The sequence below is a fragment of the Tinamus guttatus genome, unplaced genomic scaffold (assembly GCF_059628265.1).
Source record: "Tinamus guttatus ecotype Peru unplaced genomic scaffold, ASM5962826v1 Tinamus_guttatus_pri_ptg000336l, whole genome shotgun sequence".
NCBI lineage: Eukaryota > Metazoa > Chordata > Aves > Tinamiformes > Tinamidae > Tinamus > Tinamus guttatus.
The window spans coordinates 150,788-173,948 of record NW_028288870.1 but is presented as its reverse complement, the minus strand read 5'-3'; the positions used below and the strand labels follow the sequence as shown (position 1 = coordinate 173,948).

Sequence of the window (23,161 nt, the reverse complement as noted above, 5' to 3'; positions counted from 1 at the left end):
TCAGGCTGCAAATCTGGATGGGGAGCTAGATAACACACACATACAGAAAACACACCTATCAGAAGGATGAGAATTTGAGAATGTGAGAATCCCAGACATCATATTCGACCTCTCAGGACTCAGGTTTGTTGTAAGGTCACTTCCTATTACAGCACCTTTCAAGGCACCCTAATCCTAGTCTTGTCTGTGCACAACAGTCCCCACCACTCCTACAGGTGGGTTTTGCTGTCGCTTGCCAGCTCAGCCCCTTCTTGACACAGACTCGGGCCAGGCCGAGGGCTGGTCTCTGCACGAGCACCTCCCTGCGCTCAGACACGACCAGTTGTGCTGGGCTTCCCCACGGAAGATGCGGCCGAACCCCTGGGGGCCACGTGTTGCCCAGCCTGTGCGCAGGCTCCGCTGGGATTCACAGCACACGGGCACAGTGCACTGAGCACAGCCAGCTCGGCTGCATGTGGCAGCGCTGCGAGCGGGAGGCGACGGACAAGTCAGGAGGGGAAAACATGGAGCGCTGGGGCTCCCTTGGCCAGACCACTCCATCACAGCTGCCACCTAGTGCTGGGGCTCAGGCCATACCTGAGGAATCGCTCTGAGACTCTTTATAGTAACAAGATGATTATGACCCTTGGCTCGAATCCGTTGATTCGAGTTATTCTCAGCTCTTCGTTTTGCCTCTATACAGTGACACGGGTGAGAGAAAACACATGGCGGGAAAAGGCTCTCACATGGCTAATAAGGGCATCAAACACTTAAAAAAAATGGCTTCCTGAATGAAAATAGTAAAGATCTGCCCAAAATATACTTGCTGGAAAGCCTGCTTTGATAAGGGCCTAGCAGCACGCCTAGGGGAAGCGCTGTGTAGCCATCCGCCACCACGCGACCCACAGCACGTGCCACCTGAGCACCACTCCTGCGAGGGGTGGCCAGGGGCATTGCCTTAAGGGATATCACCTTAGTATGCAGGAATTGCTCAGGAGGATGCATCAAACCTTGGGGCCAGCATTTTATTTAGATAGATGAAGGGGCTCGTTTCCCCACGGGCACGCAGCCTCCACAAGCGAACGTGCATGAAGAACTTGTCTGCATCACACCACAGACCCAAGGGGACACAGAGCTACACAGAACTGCATTAAGGGCTGGTCTCTAAAAATTCAGAGGAAAAACACAGCTGCCACTCAACAGCCACACAGCAGACACAAACCATGGTTATCGTCCTTGTTACCTGTAAGGTTATCCTGAGCATCTTTTATTGCATTTGTTTTTCTGATCAACATTTCTCTATTAGGGAAATGAATGCAAGAGTGCAGCCAAAGATGACGTGTGCAATTCATTTAATAATAGAGTAGAACAAGAAATTCACTCCTTCAAAACATGACTAATCAACAAGTTTCTTGAACCATGGAGAAACATGGGAACCAATGCATCAAAGTCTTCAAAAAGAACAAGTGTAAAAGTAGAACACATGAAATGTCAAAGATTGTTTTATTTAAAGGCTTGTTTTTGTAAACAAACAAAAAAAATCAGAAACTAGTACTGTGTTCATAAAATAAAGTTTAGTTAAAACAAACACAGACACCAAACTTTCCCTGAGAAATAAGAATCAGCAACAATTATTGACAGGTCATTTTTTCCCATCACAGTGCAGAGCTGCACAAGCACCTTCTCCCAATTTAAAAATCACACAGTAGGGCCAGTTTTTATTTACTCTGCTTGTCTTCTGGATACCCTCATTTTTCAATACAGTGAAGTCTGGAGTCAGCAGCCCTCAGCATGGAAGATGACCAGGACAGGTCGAGAAGGAGCCAGGAAAGGTTTAATCCCTGTGTTGGATGTGCATGTCAGGAACTGTGATTGCTTTTATCCCATTTTCTAAACTTTTTTTTTCCAAACCGATTAACTACAGCAGCATTCTGGAATTGCACCTTCCCCCGCTGCACAAATGCACAAACAAATTTCATACCTGCCAACCACACTGCCCATCCGCTCAACGAGGAACTTGTTCTCTGAGCAGGAAGGGGAGACAGGTCAGAAAACTGGAGCCATTGCTAAGGTTGGATTAATTCATGGCCAGTGGCACTGGCGCAGGCTGCACGCGGCACAGCTTTGTGGTTCCATCACTCCTCAGCGCGCACAACTAAAGCGAGTTCAGTGCTTGGGAACTGGTGACCCACACTCATGGGAAAAAAAATCCACTCTAGCTCAGCTCAGGAGGGTGGCATTCTTGTGGCACTCTCTGCTCATGCAGGAACCGTAAGAAGCTCTCAGGACCCAAATTCTCATGTGGTGGAAGACAGCTTCTTTCTTACCCTAACACCTTATCCATCCATCCATCCATCCATCCATCCATCCATCCATCCATCCATCCATCCATCCATCCCTTCCCAGTCTCTCTCTCTCTCCAGAACAGCAGTTTTTCTTGCCTTGCAAAACCGTACATCTGGGCTCTGTTGAGCTCCCTCTTTCACTTCATGCACCACCTGCAGCAGGTCAGGCAGCGCCTGCTTCTGTCAGGTGTCTGGGGCAGCCATAGCGCTCACTCGCGGCACGCTACCTAAAGTGAGTAAGCACTCGTGGCACACTACCTAAAGTGAGTGAGCGCTCACTTGCAGCACACTATGCAGACACCGATCAAATGGCTGGCACCTGCAAAGAGTCTTTCTGGGTAAGGTGGAGGGCAAGCTTTCGCAGCAGAAAGGAGGCAACTTCAAGAAGGTAGAAAACAGGGCTGAAGGAGAAACAAGAAAAAATACACACATGGGATTACAGGAGAATCACTGTTGGAGACTTAAATATTTAAGAGTATCCAAAGGAGATTGGAAAAGCTTAAGAAATGATCCCTGCTTGCCCCAGACATAACTCAAATGGGAACCGCAGCACGCGGGGGTGCAAAGCACCTGAGGCAGCTGTAACTCACAGGGCACCTGCAGCGCCACTGGGAGCAGGGCTGCCACCAACGCGGCCGCGCTCGCCTCGGCCGGGAGCACCACGGCCACGGGCTCGGGCTCGGAATCGCTTCGGCCGGCAGCACCACGGCCACAGGCTCGGGCTCGCGCTCGTCTCGGCCGGCAGCACCGCGGCCACAGGCTCGGGCTCGCGCTCGTCTCGGCCGGCAGCACCGCGGCCACAGGCTCGGGCTCGCGCTCGTCTCGGCCGGCAGCACCGCGGCCACAGGCTCGGGCTCGCGCTTGCCTCAGCCGGCAGCACCACGGGCGTGGGCTCGCGCTCATCTCGGCCGGCACACACTGCCATTCCTGCCACGGCTCCTGTGCACAGAGGCACGGGTCTCCGCTACCCGGCAGGATAAACCTCCTAATGAGAAACATGGAACAAGCTGAAGAAAATACACGATACTCCTATCTCTAAATCTTAAGGATTTTGATCCAGCAAGTTTTGCAGGTATTCTCCCTAAGCATATTTTCCATCAACAGAGTAGCTTTCTGTTAGACTTCATCAAGTGTTTTACTCAAGAGGAGCCAAATTAAAAAAAAAAGAATATCTTTACCATCTTTGTGAGGCAGCAGTCAAAAAGGTCAAAGGAATCAGCTGGCTGTAAAGTATGACATTTACTGTCCATAGACAGTAGAGTATTGGTCATGTTGCACAAGACAACAACGCAATGTGAGTCACAGCAAAGCTTAGCAATACTAATCTGAGTGATACAAGTCTTTGTTGCCATTATAGTATCTTCCAGTGAGAAGACACTTTTTTATTACTGTTTTTATTTTTACAGTGACAATTACCTAAAAATAAACTGCCAGTTACTTTTATTCTTAATAAGGATCAAGAAAATTCAGCGCTCCTCTCTCACCACCGGCCAGATCATGGGCTCAGGATGAGCTTGGTGACTCTGCTCCGAGGACAGCAGCTAACCCCCACCTGGGCCGCGCGGCGGCTGCTGAGCATCCTGCTGACTCCAGCGCTCCCTGTAGAGCGGAGCAAGTCCAAATTCCCAGGTGCTTAACGTTTTCAGTTAAAAAACAGTCATTTGCTTTAAAAGGGCCATGAGGATTAGTGACACAACTGATACACTCAGTGCAAGTCTGGCTGGACCGGAGGATTCCCACTGTGCCAGGTCTTCTCCTTGGCTCTATACAGCACCTGCCAGGCATGATGGTGTATAGATCTTGACTAATTCATCCCAAGCACAGTCCACCACCTACAAAGCAAACACAGATTGCTTAGAGCCCTTGAAAATGGAGTTTGGGGAAAAAAAAAAAAAAAAAAAAAAAAGAAGCAGAAGGAATTCTTGGATATGCAGAGGTTAATGTTGGTTGGCACTCCCATTTACAATGCTTCAAAATTATGTAGTAATGTGTCTTTTTTTAAATTGCTCCCTAAATTTCACTGAGGTGCACAGGAACTTCCATTTCTTATTGCCAGCCGTGGGAAAAGCAGGAAAAGGTGGGGTGAAGGAAGGACACAAAAGCCCATGTCCCATTACTTGTCTTGTCTTCACAGAGCCATGATGCTTTTTTTCTCAGGACCTGTTCACCTCCGTGGCATCTAGACACATCACAATAAAAGCAAACTTTCTTACACTCACAGAGTTAGAGGAATTTATTATAAGCATTTTCCTGAAGGAAAGATGAGGAAATGAGAAACCAAAGTTGATTAAGACGATGCAGCAAGTTTCTGGAAGAATTAAGGCTTAAATTTAGCGTTGCTCAGAGAACCCATGAGGTGGCTGCACTGCCTTTCGTTGAGATACACAGATGCCTGTTTGCCAGGCATGCACTGCTGCCGACAGAGGAAGGCACCTGAGTGTCGGTGGGGTTGGCCTCACGCACGGATCAGACTCCAGTAGCCCAGGAAGAAAGAGATGCCACTCGCTACAAGGGCATCTTACGAAAAGAGCAGCTGATTTCAGCATTACTGATTTTTGCCCAATTGGCACAAACTCTATTTTAGGTGCAGGTTCATACCTTAAATCACACAAAAAAGAAAGCTATTCTGATTCTACAGCATAAAAAGATTTTAAGAAACAGTAAGATTCTGTCTACTACATAACAGTAGACTGCAAAATGCTTTAGATTCAATGATGCACTTAAGAATCTGTAACAAATAAAAAAGGGTTAACTGCACTGACAATTACTCAAATAAACAAGCTCTAACTTATATTTACAGAACACTGGGAGACACAAAAGCTAAGGCAAAGGGAAGAGGAAAGAGAAGAGCTAAAGAGAAAAAGTTGATGAGTCCCACATATACATGACAACAATCTGGATGAATTCATCTTGGAACAAGCATCTTGCCAATGCCCCTTCCAGTTGGGATTGCACAAAAGCAGCAGCGCACAAGAAGCTACACAACAAGCAACCTCCTGCTTCAGAGTGCAATTCCTGTTCTCTTCTAGAGCCAGAATGAACAGCTGCATACTAAAAATTTGGAAATCCAACTTCAATATTTGATTTCAGCCTATAATTAGCCCATTTTGTGTTTACTATACTGCACTATTATTCATTTTTATTGCTTCCTTAGCTGGTTTTACTAAGTTATTTGAACTACTTGCCATATACCTCTAAATGGCCCCCAAATCTCTTGATGACATGCACTGTCTATTCATACAACATAACAGAGCACTGTTTGATGTAACACCCTGCTGCACTGCAGCTCCCCCAAAACATTCAAGAACTAAAACACGAGTTCTCCAGTGCACTCTGTGTAGGAACCTGCAATCACAAAACACAAAGTATTTTATACTCTTCATAGCTCTGCACTAGCATTTTTTTTTTCTATAGGCAATACTTTCTACTTTCCTGCAGAATCAAGAAACACTGACAGTTGGAAAAAATCTCACGGGAATTCCCACCTGTTAAAATTTAATTAGCATCCTGAAGCAGGCTCTGAACAAATATAGTTATGGAACCATTTAATCTAGCAACGTTAAAACGAAATAGGGGTTATTAAAAGAGAGTTGGAAAGGATCACACAGAATAATTTGCCCAACTCATCAGCTTTATGACAGCACATGAAAGATGAAAATATAACCAGTTAACAGAAGGAAAATAGAGCGACACCAAGTAATACTCTCTCAAATTTTCCTGTGGCACAGGAAGGCTGTAACAGAAGACTGGTATCAGAAACTCGATGAAAATACATATGCAGAGAAGGGCAACTGGTATTTATGGGACAATGTGCTACCACAGCAAGAACCAGCATTAGAACTGGAGCAGCTCTGTGCTGGGATGGACGCAGACAAAAGAGCACCCCAGGTAGCAAGTCATACCGAGGCCTTCTCCCAAACACCGCAGGGACTGTAAGGGGAAGGGGTCAACTGCAGGCTATGAATGTGACAGCCGGCAACAACTTATATACAGTGGTTAGAAACCACTTTGGAGTACCTCATGGAGCACTACTGCCCAAAACACAAGTGACTGAAACAGAACCACAAAGTGGATGTCAAGCAGCTACTGCACAATCCAAAAAATAATCATCTTAGGAAGCTGGATGTCATAGTGTAACTTAAATAAACAGCTATCCCATATTCTACTTAAGTGTTTAACCTTGTCCTAGATTATAATGATGCTTTCCCCCAACTGATTTAATATCAATATCTGTTAATTTATCAAAGACATTGATAAATTCCATTGACTCACTAACTTATTTACTTCTCTGACAGGCCCTGTGCTTCCTATTCATCACAAGGATCTTGCTCTGCAATAGACTTAGACCTTTTGCAGCACCCGAGGGCAAGCCGTTCAGTCTAGGGCAATTACCTGGACGACATTCTGTCTCCACTGCTCACAAGGAGCAAGAAAATAAAACTTCCAAGTTAGTACCTATTTTTTTCCCGATATCTGAAGCTGTAAAAAAGCCCACAGCCAAACAGTAATGAAATATATTCAAAAGAATAATTTAAAACGTCAAGTTTGGTAACTCCTCTATGAGGGTTTTAACCAGAAGAGTGTGCAGCCCACTTCAGCTGCAGTATATTCAGTCTTTTCAACTCAGAGTCTATCCAGGAGTATCTTGGTGTCACTCAGCTCTGTTGCCTCAGCAACATTTCCAAACACCTTAGGATGGGACTTCCATTGATAAGGGTGAAATACTCATGGATGGCCATTACTCATGAAGAGCTGGTTGTGACTTATCCACCAGAAGTCTCATTTTAAATGTCTCAAAAGAACACACATTTAAGTGACAGTAAAAAACACCATCTCCTTTTGCCCCTCCAACTCCAAAGGTGTTTGAATTGCATTAATGGTAACATTTGCAGGAGATGAAATCCAATCTTTCCAAGCAAAAATCCACCCTGAAAATATGAGAACGGACATTGTACAGTTTTTTATCCTAAAGGATCACTAAGTGCATAACTTTTAGTACCATCCTGGGGAAGGACTACAAGGAGAGATGAAAAAGAGGTACAGACAGTGAAATACAGTCGATAGCAGTGCGACAGCTGCAACAGCTGGGTAGAAACTACCCGTTCCTTAGCAATTCTGTGCAAAAGATAAGAACAAGTAGGCAAACGATGGGTTGCTGATTTTCTGCACGTTTCCACAAGACATAACTCTGCTTTGACAAAAGACAGTTAACTCTTCTGGAATGGAGGAGGGGAGCACGATTAATTTAGGCAAAGAGCAAAATACACAGCAGAACAGTTCCCACTGAAGAGACTGTCTGCATTTATATTTGGCTGCGCTGGTTAAGCCAACTTAACCAGCCCTCTCCTGCCCTGTTTGCTGTGCTGGCACAGCTAGTGGGGTGTTTGCACGGGCCTAAAAGGTGATCAAAAATGACTCAGTGAAGCTGCAAGAATTTTTAACTAGATTTCAGTTACCTTCAGGGAATACAGCTCAAGAGTGTACAGTCTGGCTACGGCCTGCTTCCACCTAATGAAAAATAATGGCTTTTAAAACTTCCGTGATCCTGATGCCCTAGGAAGGCTCACAATGTCCACAGGACAGTCCTCCTCCTGGGATAGCAGCAGGCTTTGAGCGACACTACAAAGCAGGCAGCTCTGCTCGATTCACCCGCCTCGGGCCCGGTGCGAGGCCGGGCTGTGGCGCAGAGAGGGCCTCCCCCTGCAGCTGTGGGAGAAGCAAGGGGAGCCAGTTATGCTGGGCCACAAGGAGCACAAGGCTTGTGGCAGGGCTACTACGTTAGCATCACCGTTCCCACCCTATTTGGTATCATGTGGCAATAACAGCCACCGCTGTCTCCGAACGCAGCACAGGGGAATTCAGGCCATGCCCTTTCTCACGTTGATACATTACAGAGTTCCCAGCACTTGGAAGAAATAAGAAAAATCAGTTCTGTGCAAAATAATCTATTTTGTTGGAGTATCTATGTGAGGAAGCACAGCCATACAAAGGGCTAGAGGAAACATGAAGTTTGCCTGCCAAATCACTTGATACAAATGGGGTCCATCCCGTATGACCAGGCAAGTCTCCTGTTCATTGCCTCCCCTCAGTGGGGCTGCACCAGAAGCAGCTTGCTTGCAGGTACTTATGCTCTGTCTACGGATTCTGTTCAAACTTCAACCGATCCCATGCAAATGTCTTGTAAACCCTAAATCGGTTAATTAATCTGGGTATCTAATTTGAACTCCTTTCCAAGAGCAGAGATTGCTTTTTCTTGACCTATGAAAGATATTTGAAAAGTGCTTAGGTTCATTTGGCACAGCCCCCCAAAATATCACCTAGATAGAAAACCATAAAAATATCGTTAAGAATGAAAGCAAAATAAGATGACCAGAACAGTACTCAATTTGCCTATAAATGAATAGCTTGTCCGTTATGAACATAATATCCTGCACACATTGCAGAGAGAATCAGACAAATCTCAAGTCACAGCTCCTTATAAAGCATACAATGAAATCACAAATCATACAAACACATGAAGGAGAAGAATAAATGCAGCTGAGTAACAGGTCTTGACAGGGAGCAGACATGAAGGCAAACGCACATGTTCCCTGGCAACCCCAGCACAGATGAGGGGTTGACCTGCTGGAAAGCAGCTCTGCAGAGAGGGATTTGGGAATCCTGGTTGACAACAGGTTAACCATGAAGCAGCAGTGTGCCCTCACAGCCAAGAAGGCCAATGGGATCCTGGCCTGCATCAGGAGGAGTGTTGCCAACAGGTCGAGGGAGCGGATCCTGCCCCTCTGCTCAGTTCTGGTGAGGCCGCACCTGGAGTATTGGGTGCAGTTCTGGGCTCCCCAGTAAAAGAGGGACATTGAGCTTCTACAGAGGGTCCAGTGGATAACTACAAAGATGATTAAGGGACTGGAGCATCTGCTATATGAGGAAAGACTAAGCGAGCTGGGCCTGTCTGACCAGTATGTACAAATACCCGAGGGGTGAATGTAGGGAGGATGGGGCCAAACTCTTCTCTATGGTAGCCAGCGACAAGGGGTAATGGATACAAATATAAACACAGGAAGTTCCATCTCCACGTGAGGAAGAACTTCTTTCCTGTGAGGGTGACAGAGCCCTGGAACAGGCTGTCCACAGAGGCTGTGGAGTCTCCTTCTCTGGAGATCTTCCAAACCCACCTGGACGCCACCCTGTGCCACATGCTCTGGGTGTGCCTGCTGGAGCAGGAGGGTTGGAGTAAATGATCTCTAGAAGTCTCTTCCTACCTCTACCATTCTGTGATTCTGTGATACATACTGGGAACAGGAAAATATTTTGGACAAATAGTCCTTGTTGGGATTTTTGAATCATAGAATCATAGAATGCTTAAGGTTGAAAGAGACCTCTAGAGGTCATCTAGTCCAACTCCCCTGCACGCGCAGGGTCACCTACAGCACGTGGCACAGGACTGCATCCAAGCGGGTTTTGAAGATCTCCAGAGAAGAAGACTCCACAACCTCTCTGGGCAGCCTGTTCCAGTGCTCTGTCACCCTCACTGTTAAGAAATTTTTCCTTGAGTTCCTGTGGAACTTTTGGTGCTTCAGTTTCTGGCCATTTCCTCTAGTTCTGTCAGTGGCCACCACTGAAAAGAGGCCAGCACCATCCTCCTCACTGCCTCCCTTGAGGTACTTATAGACACTGATCAGGTCCCCTCTCAGCCTTCTCTTCTCCAGGCTGAACAGGCCCAGCTCCCTCAGCCTCCCCTCACAGGGCAGATGTTCCAGGCCCCTGATCATCCTTGTAGCCCTGCGCTGGACTCTCTCCAGCAGCTCCACATCCCTCTTGTACTGTGGAGCCCAGAACTGGACACAATATTCCAGATGCGGCCTCACCAGGGCTGAGTAGAGGGGCAGGATCACCTCCCGCGACCTGCTGGAGACCCTCTTCTTAATGCACCCCAGGATCCCATTGGCTTTCTTGGCCATGAGGGCACACTGCTGCCTCATGGTCAACTTGTTGTCCACCATGACACCCGGGTCTTTCTCTGCAGAGCTGCTCTCCAGAAGGTCGGTCCCCAGCCTGTACTGGTGTCTGGGGTTATTCCTCCCTAAGTGCAAGACTCAAAGTAGAAGCCACGTAAAGGTTGCAAGGACTCCAACCGGCGTCTTCAGCAGATATTCATTCTTTACCTTATTATTATAGCCCGATTCTGTTGTGAGGTTTTTAGTTTGATTAGTTTTTAAATATAACACGTACATTTTTCAGTGCTGTGATATCTAAGCCTTGCAATACATTAAATCAGCATACAATAGTACAGCATACATACATAAATACGTAAAATTCCAGGGGAGTATTACAGTTGTTGCAGATGCCAAACTTCTGCCTGGGAGTCACACATGCATAAACTATTTTGGATATGTACCTTAGATTTAGAGAGCAGTACCCAGGAATTAAATCCAGCACAGGATTTGTAGATTTTTTCTATGTGTGGAAGCAAAAAAAAAAAAAAAAAAAAGGTCCCTGGATGCATGAATGCCCTAATGCTGGCAGGTATATACACTATAATTTTCTTTTCTTTCTTTCTGTTTTTTTTTCCTCCCAACATACATTTGCATATTCAGCTGTTTTCTTTGCATTCGTTTTCCATCATCAATGAGTATATTTATCCAGCCTTGTTCCAAGAAAGCCATTCCATACGCTGTAGTTACAAAGGAAGATAACATCCATTTAGCAGCAACTCTCAGTCTGTCAGATCTATCACACAAAAAGAAGTCTTACGTAGCCAGTCAGAAACAACATTCGCTGAGACCCACTCTGTAACACACAGTGATCTTTTTCAACAGGCTTGGAGCTAAGGTGTAATCAGCTCCTCATTAAAAAGGAGGGAAAAAAAAAAAAAAAAAAGGAAAATCCTTCTTTTTGCCTTGTTCAGATCCATGGCAAAGCTGACACCAACTGCATGGAAAGCTTAACTGGGCTCAGTGCATGTTGTGAGGTAGCACTGTAATGTCCTAAACCCCTACACTATTCCTGCAGCTCATTCTGGCTTCTGCTTAGTCAGAAATTCAACTGTCTTGAAGCTACTCTTGCCCTGCCCCAATGAGAAATAACTCCAGATGCTTTTCAGCCCTACAAGTTCCCTTCATGGTTCTCAGCATGGCCTCATGAGCAGCCCCTGCAGCGCGTTGCGGGCAGCAGAAGCAGGGGAAGGAGTGAGCGGGCAGCTCAGGGCCTCTGCCAGCTGCTGCCATGCCAAGAATGTCTCCAAATGCATCGAGCTAAGTACTTTGCCAAACCGACACCTTCCTCCTGTGTCTTTTGATCAATAGCGGAAATTAATATGGTTTTATTATCTTTGCTTAGTTGGAATAGTAAATATTGCACGTCATTTTTATTTACAATAAAGAATTAAAATCACTATGAATTAGGCAGAATGTAGATGAGAATGATACCTGTGGCACATTAAATACCGGATGAGCTGAAGGTAATACAGAGACAGAGCTTCCTGCATGAAAACATAAGCATGCTGTTTTTAAAGCAAATAATTAACTTTATTTTTAGCTTCTTCCTACCTTTTTTTTTTCCTGGAAAAAAAAAAAAGCAAAACCAAAAATTCTTTGTTTCAAAAACAAAACACAGAAGCAAAGATAACTGGGTCCAAACAGATAGAAGAGAATCCCACCCAAACTAGTACACAAATCAGTGTGCCTGGTCTGCTGAAATGGATGCCACCCATTCACATTAACAGCTGGAACTTTTATAATTTTAATTAGATATTAAGTGTTTTCCTCTACTGTTGTTATTATGACAACTAGGCCTAAGAACCAAGTGTGACACCCGCAATGTTTTACTCACCTTCTTAAGTAGGTGAGGCAAAGCTCTGCATCTCCGCTTGGCATTTTAAACTCTTCCCTCTTTTTCTTCCTTCCAGAACAAAACTACCTCACTTTCCCTGTGTTCACCATGGCTCTCAACTGTCTGATTCTGCAATTCTGTCTGTCCTGTCCTCCTCTTCTGCCCAACCCAAATATTTTATAAATAAATGTGGGCCTAAAATGTTGTTCACTCAGCCAGCTCATCCCCAGAGGCTTTCTGCAGTCCTGTGGCTCTTCTTCAGGATCCCTGTAATAGGCAAAGTAAATTCATCACCTCTTACCTGACCACAGTTGTGAAGGCTCAAATCTAGTCCACATGTAAATTCTGTATGATGCTCAACAGTTTCCAGCAAAGGGTTAGGCTTGGAAAAGTCCCAAAATCTAGAGAAACAGAGTGTGAGAGGGAGAGAGAGAAAAATCAAACAAACCACAATTAAAGTAATTGAAAGGCCATTCTTAAAACATAATGCAGAATATTGACAAATCTGCTGCTGCCAGGATATTTTAAAAAGCAAACTCATCCACTTAGGAAATACAATTAATCAAATTCCTGCAAAGCCATCTGCTGATTTGCATAAATCAAATCTCACTGGGCAAAACCATCTTTTTATCCCTGAAAGCTGTTGGCACAATTTATGGGTTTTGTCTCACTTTTTGGTATTGCTCCCTATGACATGGTTGTTTACTGAAAATTTTGAGTTCATTTATAGATATTGGTCACTCTTCCTTTCAGATTTGAGACACTGCTTCTGTAAAACAAAATATACTTTTATAATTTAATTATATGCTTTTATTACAAAGGTCTGTGGCATTACTTGTTAATTCCAATAACTTATATTTCAAAAATAAATTTTTCTTTCTAAGTTCAGTTGATATAAATGCTTGAAAATAGATTCCTGAAGTGCTCTACTTCTCCCTATTGTCCAAGCAGATGCAATGTTCAGTAGTGCAGTTAACAACAAGGTAAATTGGTAAAATGCAAGATGAAAGTATAAGGTATGAGAAATCTCAATTATGAAAAATGCATTGAGGAAAAGAACATTCGGATAGGTGTGCACTGACAAAATACCATATTGTAATGAAAACACACAAAACCAAGATTTTATTTCTCATTTTGGTTGTACAGGACAGCTTACTGAGAAGCCCACAGGCTGCAGAGCACATGGCATGTTGTGACCGGGCAGATGTAACCACATTCTCTGCATTTCATATTTTCTCACCATGGTCAATCATGCTTTAGTTTTTCCATACCAATTACACCATACCCTCTGGAGGTCTCTTTGCCCTACTCCCATTGAGGAGAGTGAGAATAATTAACAAGAACTGTGTGTTATCAGACCACCTACACTGAAAAACACTGTATATTCAAAGAGCCAATTCAGGTAAAACAGCAAACACTGCAGACAAAAGGGTTAGTTTGGTTAATGTGTAGATGTTATTTCCTTAATAAATGAGCAGGGTGATATCAGCACAATGGCTATGCCATAGCAACAACCCTCTTAACTTCTTCCTAGTACCTGAGATCTAAGATAAACAACTAACTTGACAGCAGCAAAGAACAAGACCACCTCAGCACTTCCATCTTCACACATCTGTTCATATGATGGCAAAGAAACACATGTTTTTATTCATAAAAAATAGCGCCACCCTTCTTACCATATTAGCCCTCTGCCATCTCTTTTCAAAAGACACATCTACATAACTGAAAATTAAGATTAAGGAGACAATTCCAGATGTGTATGAATAGAAGCTTAAAAAAAAAAAAGACTTTGTGATCAATTTTTAAAACAGAATAAGGCAATTTGGTGCCTGTAGAATAAAGCCATGTTTGCGTGAAGTCAGAAGAAGCCTTCAGTTTAAGAGTGGTACAGCTCAATGGAAGTCCACATACAGTGTTGTGCCTGGAGCCTTTGCTTTGGTTTACAAATGCTCATTACTGAAAGAACGAAAGGTTTACACTGGGTTAGCAGCAGCTCTGACAGCAACTTACTGCAGTGCGTAGTGAAAAAATATCATTTGCTGGTCACCTTCCAAACCTAGGAGACAACAGCATTGTGCCTTTGCGCGTTTTGAAGCCTTGCAGCACAGCGCAGCAATTCCCCTCAGCCCGCAGCACAGCTGTACAGCCAACGGGGACACGTTCACTGCACAAACGCTCGCACTTGCGCCACGTCAAGGGGATCTAAACGTGGGGCAGCATGACCTTCCACAGGGGCTAGACAACCACTTACACTTGTAGGGTCCATGGCAGGTCTGTACCTCCTGGGCAGTCACAGACAGGCCACCAAGATGGAACGGCACCTCTCCCCCTGTTAACCGCAGTGCCACCTGCACTGACCCTGCAGACACCACACAACCTGCCGCTGAGCGCGTTTGCTTGAACACCTTCTAGAGAAAGCTGTTAAAAGCAATGTAGGTTCACCTTTTCTTCTGCTAGTCCAAACTCACTTTTACTAGCAGGTTATTATTCATTTTCCATGTACTCCAAAAGCACTGTATGTACATGTACATTGTAAATCGACTGTTTATTCTTAATGAGGCATTAAATGAACCTCTACTCTCTCTACTCAGCCCTGGTGAGGCCGCATCTGGAGTACTGTGTCCAGTTCTGGGCCCCACAGTACAAGAGGGATGTGGAGCTGCTGGAGAGAGTCCAGTGCAGGGCTACAAGGATGATCAGGGGCCTGGAACATCTGCCCTGTGAGGAGAGGCTGAGGGAGCTGGGCCTGTTCAGCCTGGAGAAGAGAAGGCTGAGAGGGGACCTGATCAGTGTCTATAAGTACCTCAAGGGAGGCAGTGAGGAGGATGGTGCTGGCCTCTTTTCAGTGGTGGCCGCTGACAGAACTAGAGGAAACGGACGGAAACTGAAGCACCGAAAGTTCCGCAGGAGCTTAAGGAAAAATTCCTTGACAGTGAGGGTGACAGAGCACTGGAACAGGTTGCCAAGACATGTTGTGGAGTCTCCATCTCTGAAGATCTTCAAAACCCGCATGGACACAGTCCTGCCACGTGCTCTAGGTGATCCTGCGTGTGCAGGGGTTGGACTAGATGACCTCTAGAGGTCCCTTCCAACCTTAAGCATTCTATGATTCTATGAAGAGAACAGGTCTGGCTTCCTATGGATTCTGTACTTTGTCCCTCCCACAGCAATACCATAGCAAGACACAATCTTGCTTTATCTCCTGTGTTCCCCTACCAAAACACTCCTTCCAACACTAAGCAGAGCTTCTCCTTCCCTTCTCCCAGCCGTGTCCTCCTTCCCATTCTACTCTTAGCTGCCACATCTCTTAACCCCAGGTTGTGCAAAAGGCAGCACGTAGGGTTTCACGTGCCAGTGTAGTAGCTGCACAACACAGCACAACACAAGTGCTATTCCTGCATGCTGATCAGCTAGCCAGCAAGCCAAGCAAGTGGTGAATTCACAGTGTCTTTAGTTAACATAATGCTTTGGGTCTCTCTACCACGTATTTGCATTACAGCTGTACAATCTTAAGGAACTTAGACTACAACCTACCAAAGAGTTACATTTTCAACAGGTGCCAGTATTACTCAAGGAAATGGAGAGATGGAAACACAAAGAATGCAGCTCTCTGAACCCATTTCCTTCGGGGGAGAAAGCAAAGTGTTGTGACAAATACTCAAGTAGGAAAGCTTTACTACTGTTTATAGGTTTCATAGAGCAGGTTTCTTCCTACCCTGCATTTTTGAGGGGACACAAACCAGCTAATCACATGCTGATTTCCTTGCACACTGCTCCCATTTTCTAATCCCACTCAAAGCTAGCTACCTTTAAAGAACAAGTTGCTCCTGCAAACTAAAAGTGCTTCTTTTTGACCAGAACTTCGTGTCAAATTACTTCCTGAATATACCCCAACTCAGGGCAATGCTGTTACTTCAGGCAGTAACTGGAGACATCCAATTACTTCCACAGTAATATCCTTAGGAGATTATTTCATTACAGGATAATTTCACTAAAATCTCAATATTATGAAGTAGCTCAGGTATGGAGGAAAGCCTTTATTCAAAGCATCATCTCCCAGAAGCATCAAAGAAAAGTGGAAGAATTGCTCGAGGGCCAAATCAGAAGGAAGAAGATCCAAAAAGGTAATTTTGAAACAGGTTTTATTTTTGAGTTTCCTCCAACAGCACAGTTCTTCTGTAGGGACTCAACTTAAGTACTTTAAAGCAATTATTGTTGAAATGCTAACTTCATATTTAGTTCATCTCCTATTTTTCTGCATGGGGAAACAAAGCACATCGCTTTCACAAGTACAGGCCCTTGCTCTAACTGAAGCCCCGGCTTCCCTTGCTACATGTTTGAGTTGATGTTATGACAACAAAATCCAATTAAGACATTTTTCTATACAGTAGAGCAGCAGACTACAAGATATGTTTATTTCAATTCTTCAGCTACCATGCAGTATGGGATAACTTTTAAGAAAACTCATTACTGGACTTCAAATATCACTTCTGCTTTTAAAGATTTTTCAAATTCATAAGGCTTGCTAGTATCTTTAACAATCTCTTTCAAATAAGAGATTTAAGCATAATTCTCCCCTCCAGCATGTTTAAAACCAGTCTGAGAAACTATTGTATCACTATTGCATTAAGGCACCATCAAAAGATCCTAAAGTGGAAACAGGGGGTCCTAAAAACACAGTACCCTACCAAGACAAAGATATTCTTCATCACTGAAAACTTCAATCTGACTTGAGAAATGCAAGTGAGAAACTCCATTTAAATGGGTAAATGACTTCTCTGGTACTTTTAGCTTCAAGCCAGTACAAGGTGCAGCCCAAGATGCAGCATCACATGCGACTTTAATCTTGAGGGCACAAAGCTATGCACCCCTATGAGCTGGCTGCTGCACAGCATTAACAGTCTTCCAGACAATTACACGTAATGACAGCCTCATTGCTGCTGATAGCTGCAATTAAATTATTGTGTATGACGGCCAAAATTATTCTGCTTACTCTTCACTCCCTGATTTCTCCCCAACCTATGAATTATATAAAAGAGGATGCCAAACCTTAACTCAGGGACCTGCATGGTCTTATCAGAGCTTCTAGTTTTTAAATTCTCCCATCCCTTAATAATCCAGTTGTAGCTTGGCTTGGAGCTTCAGGTCACCTCTTTGACTCATGCCCTACTCTTCATCAAATCCTGGAAGAGGCATGATGGCTAAAAATGGTAAGTTGGATGACCTAGAGATACAGAAAGGGGTGTCACTGGCACACAAAACGCTGCAAGTGTGTGTACTCCCTCTCAAAACTTCTGTTTCTTCATGTGGCCATAAAAACACTAGCTCTGTCTTTCATAAAGAATAAATTTCATACAGAAAGATTTACACATGTGACAAGCTGAAAAATTGCAGCTACACAACAAAAAAGTAAAAGAGGTTATTTGGAAGCAAAAAAAAAAAAAAAAAATCCACTTCCCGTAAGTAAATTATTTATATACTGCCACAGGTGAATCTTCACTGCTTGTAATTATTAATTACTATTATTTAATAATGCTTAGAGAAACAGGCCTCTTAATAAAGAGAAATGAAGAAAAAAAACCATATACCACCACATCATTATAATTTTTCAACAATGTTATCTTAGAACCATGGAATGATTATGGTTGGAAAAGACTTTCAAGACCGATTCCAACCATAAACCTTTCAATATTGCTACTCATAGCACCAGAATTTTGTTTTCACAGATGAAAGATGCCATTCTGTTTATGAGATTGAACTACTTGGTAAACATCTTCTACGGACAATATTTTCCTAATTTTAAGACAAATCCCATCTCATAATACTTATTAAAAAAAAAAAAAAAGGAGTTGCAGGAAGGAAAATGTCAATGAATTAATAAAATATGAGAACTTGGACATACATTTATATGCCAAAATACATACTTACTTCAACACTGCAATTCTTCTTTTAATTCCATAAGGAAATATATGAAAGAACAGATATGCTTTAGACTGTGGTATATGAATAATTTTTACTGACTCTTAAGTAAGTTTCAGAAAACAGCTAAATCATAACTGAATTACATTAACCATTAGGAAACCATTTTGAACCAGGTTACTTTCAAAACATCAAATGTAATGCCCACATTTTTGCCTACAGCATCTTAACTATCTAGAAGACCTTTTATAATGCTGCAGGAGCTACCATCAACTTAGACACTCAAATCAGTAAGTCCTTCTGCTGCAGAATTTTCAGTTTCACTCTGGAAAATGCCATTGAAAAGTATTTATTTAGATTAAAAAGTCATTTTGTATTTAAAAATGAACAAATTAAAAACACTTTTTTCCTAGGCTAAAGAAAAAAAAAAAGAAGACAAAGATAATTAGCCAAAGTGGAAAAACAGTTCCTTTTATAACCACTATTATTCCAGAAGTTCTGAAATCTTCTTTGTGATTTAAGTCACTGAACATGTTCAGAGCAATAGATAGTTAGATGAAGGGAAGCATAACACAGAGATGATGTATAGCATGTCATGAATCATATCACAGAAATGATGTATAGTATAGAAAGACTTTCAATAATAAATGTGTCAGGCAAACTGAGAGGTAAGCTCTTGTGAATATATTTCAAGATCTGGCCTGATACCAGCTTAGTGGAGTTCTTTAATTTATCAAATTTTCTGTTTAGATTTTGGTGAGCACTGTCTCACCTAATGCACTGAGGCTATTTTATATACTAAGAGAGTCCAGAAATATAAAATAACGATTGCAGTGAGAACTGACACTGAAAGCCTTTCAAACAGCATTTTGATAAAGTTTATGAACATATCCGAAACAAAAACTCTGTTCCTTACATTGCAGTATTGTCATCTCGTCTCACTAGGAGGTCTTTTTTGTTTAATTATAAAACTGCAATACCTTTTAAGATTGTAGAGATTAAGTAAAATAAGCTGTATTCAATTCTCTGCTCTATGTTCTTATACACAATTTGAGGTTCAAACAGAATTGCTTAAAAACCAGAGGACAGTATCGTAACTAAGTTGTTATTTTAGGAGTCCTGCTTGTACCAATTAATGTATTTTTAAAGGATGTGCTGTCATATTGCTCTACAAATTACTAACTTACTCATTTAAACTGACAACAAGGTCTGAGGATTGATGTCAAAATACAGATATACAATTATAAAATGTCAGGACTGAACCTAGTGTAGAATTACCAGCTATCTGAGGAACAGATAGCATGTGCATACTTTCTTATATTTTTTTTCTAATAGTCTCACTTTCAAGATCTAGTCATTGCTGTGAATTTACACTCCTATATTCTTTCCTTTATGGGCTCCTTGAGCCTTTTCAGAACAGTCATTTGTTGATATGAAAGGGATAAGGAGAAGTAAGAATCAAACAGATACCAGGGACCTTCGGAATTTTATACATTTGATTCTCCCCTGAATCAAAAATGCATTTTGTTGTCACATTAGACTTCATGAGGGGAGTGTAACTAGTCTGGCTGCATTTCCCTCACAAAAAAATCCTAAACAAGTTTATTCAAGCAACATTATACTGCTATGTTACTTACCTGACATTCACCACGCTGCTGAAGCCGCAATACATGACGGGCCAAGTGAGAAACCCAAGCAAATAAGCTGTTGGAGCTATGCTGACCTGTGGCAACAGTCAAGGAAATGTGGGAACTAGGAGCAGACTGAAGGACAAAGCAGTGGCAGTGGAGTGGAAAGCTGAGTGTGTGCATGCACACGTACGTGTATGTGCTCCTGCTAGAGTTGTAACATTATCAGACAGCATCTCTTCTTTAGAAGAGATGCTACAGAAGTGCTGTGGTGGCCACTTCTTCTCGTTATATAGTGTATTTTGCTTGTGCTGTCTTTTCTGAAGACTTTCACTTGGCCTTCCAATGCCAAAGCCAGCAAGTAATAGTGTTAAAAAAAATCTCTATCTCTTCAACTATAATCCTTCTGCCACTGGTCAGAGCAAGTAATTGCTTGGACAGAAAAATAATGCCTAGAGTTAAAAAATAGTATTTTCTGAAAAGGTTTGCATGGTTTTCATTTCCAGACGTCACAGTACCTAATCTAGGAACTCTCTCCACCTCCAGCAACAGTTCTCACAGATTAAATGTAAGAGCTAAAATTGTACTAGATTTCTCTACATAAAGTGCATTATTGTCAGATCTGAAGGACATACACTTGGTGTCAAAAATGGGGAGAGTATGAGGACACAATAAAATCATTTTAATGCATCAGCAGTTTCTTACTCTTTATTAATCTTACTGCTCAGACAAGGTCCCTGGAAGAAGCCAATCCTTTTTATTTTATTTTGGACCAAGAAACCTTCTGAGAAATCATACTCTGCAAACTAGCTGGCACTGTATCAGTAAAAAATGCTACGTAAGATCACATAAATAACGCCCACAGACCCCTGTGCAGTATTCTACAAGCATAAATGAAATTAAACACTTTATATAAGACAGAATGCTGCTACAGCACTCTGTAAGTTTAGATGTGTGGAGAGCATAGCACTTGCACTTTCAGGCTTCTGGCACCAACCAAGGAATGTGGGTATCACTGGCAAGACACTACTCCTCAGTGCAATAAGCAAGAGGATAGCAATGAGTGTAGGAAAAGACTCTAAAGCACTGACATGTTTTACTGAAACAATGACATGCCCCAACAGGTGACAGGTATTATAGAAACTCACCATCCACTTCTAATCCATAAGGGAAAGGCATGACTTTTGAAAGGAACGACTCCATGCAAAGCATGAAAATTCAGAGAGCTGACTGCAGTGATAATCTCACTGATTTACCATTTCCTCCTCAGCTTCCCATCTTCTCTGAGGAACCTGGTCTAGTGCAGCCCGCCAGTCAAGCTGTCCCACGTGTCTCTATAACCCCTATGCAGCCATAGCTCTGCCACTGCCCAAGGAATGCTAATTCCCGCTGGTTCCCTTACCGATGCACCATGCTGCTTCCACAGGGAGAGCGAAAGGGCCCTGACACTGCTGCTCCCCAGACGCCTCCTCCCCGTGCCCCACGCCACCTCTCCTCTCCACTTCTCCCATGGACCTAGCTCGACGTGCCCTGCTCCAGGCCAGCACGCCCCACCAGCAGGGATACTCCTGCCCGCCTCACCACGCTCACTGCCCCAAAGGGCGCCCTGCGGCGGCAAGGACAGAGCCAAACTCTGACACCAGCCATGCAGCCAGGTACTGGCACCTGAGGATGTTTCTCCTGCTCACAGGATCCTCTCGGAATTGAGGAATACATTGCTTGGGCCTCCAGACCCATGCAGCCACTGTCACTACATTCACAGCCACCCCTGTCACTAACACTACGGCCCCTACAGACAGCAGAAAAAAAGCCACGTTCTGAGAAGTGGACAAGTCACAGCAGTGTCTGCACAGCCTCCTGGACAGGGGGGCATGTCACCACCACCACTGCTGGCTCCAGCAGCCCCACGGTGCCTAGAGCAGAGCTTTGCAGCCCCGCACTCTGGGGGCGACGCACTCTGGGTGCCAGTTACACAGCTGCCCCCTAGGCTGCATGGCTGCATGGCTGCATGGCTGTTTGACATCCCCAGACGACTCAATCAAACTTCATTTACAGCGACCCGTCCTGGAATTTTTTACGGTCAATGCTCAGAAATCTGCGGAGCCAATCACAGCTACATGCCAATTGTAATTGAATCAGCCCCTCTCCCATACTTCGAGAATTGATCAGTGCCTGCTGAGCCCCCACTTGAAGCAAGGAGCTGCAGGTGCCCCTAATCAGGACACAGCAAAAAACCTGCTGGCAGCAAAGGCTTCCAGAAGTCAGTCCTCCCTGGCAGCAACTTCTCAGCCTCCAGAAGTTCCCATCACAAGATAGTGTATCTTAATGTAATGGAAGAAGGAGGGCTGGCTTGATTCCCAGCCTTCCCAGCTCCTCCTTCCTAGCATAGCACTCCTGGCGCTACCCTGACCGCAAGTCCTTCTCCATCACGCTCGGATACCTACTGATCTCTCCGTATCCATTAACTGCCCTATTCCCGCAGCTTCCTCCTGCCCTCACTGCTGCATTCCCTGCATCCCCGTCCACATCCAAGCTGCGGCGGGCGCGGAAGGGCAAGCGCGAGGCAGGGTGTTGCAGGTGCCTGATTCGCCAGCACGCGGGCCCGGGCTGGCATCGAGCTCACCAGCAGGGCAGCTGAGAGGCACCTCCTGCCCCTAGGCTTCCAGCAGGCACCAGCCCAGGCACAGAGCAAGCACTGCAAAACGGGCCACTTCTCTTGCCTATGCAAGGGAAGCAGCCAAGGGACGCGTGTGGCCACAAGAGTCCCACATGCTGTAATCCACTCCCAGGCTACAGCTGAGCACGCGAGTCTTGTGAACAAGTTCTGCTTATCTTCAGGCTCAAAGCACGTCATTACCGACCACGACATTAACAGCCTGCTCCGCAATCAGGGGAACTCCTAAATGCAACTACCGTGAGAGAGGCTAAGGTCTTTCAGCTGGCATCATAGCTAGAGATCAGGTGCAGACAGTCTTACAGAGGTGCTGCCTAGGCCCAGGCATCAGATAACAGATAATAACCCCATGCTGGGCTTTTTAAAAAGATATCTGAAGATATCTGAGCACAACTTTTCAATTGAAAACTCTTTTACTTCTACTATCTGATAAAGACAGGGAAAAAAAAAAAAAAGAGAGATTGGAGGTTAACAAACATTAAAGTTTATAAAAGAGGAATGGGATTGAGAAACCAGAACAGGTGCACAGTCTTAGCAGAAAACTCCACAAAGAAATAAACATACTAAAATTACAAATTCAGTACTGTAAATGCATACTAATGGGAACAATAGAACTGATTTAAGTATGACAACTTCAGTGATTAATGCTGTATTCCTGGTTAATTTGTTTCACATTGAGAGCACACGTTTTGAATTTTGAACATAGGAAATTGAGTTGTGGCTTCCAGAGCTCTACTGTCTAATGCATAACAAAACACTTTGGTACTTGTGTTGCCTAGGGCAAAGCA

At 43.9% G+C, this 23,161-nt stretch overlaps 1 protein-coding gene across 1 annotated transcript in view; it reads right to left on the bottom strand.

Annotated features, from left to right (window-relative positions):
- Nucleotides 1–3,970: 3,970 nt before the first annotated feature.
- The window catches only part of PEX7 (peroxisomal biogenesis factor 7), a 41,730-nt gene continuing 22,539 nt past the window's right edge, over nt 3,971–23,161 (bottom strand). Inside the window, exons 9-10 of the mRNA XM_088529681.1 lie at nt 12,454–12,553; nt 3,971–4,156 (exon numbers count right to left, since the gene is read on the bottom strand). Coding sequence (XP_088385807.1) covers nt 4,088–4,156; nt 12,454–12,553 — 169 coding nt within the window. The 3' untranslated portion in view covers nt 3,971–4,087. The remainder of the gene's footprint in view (nt 4,157–12,453; nt 12,554–23,161) is intronic.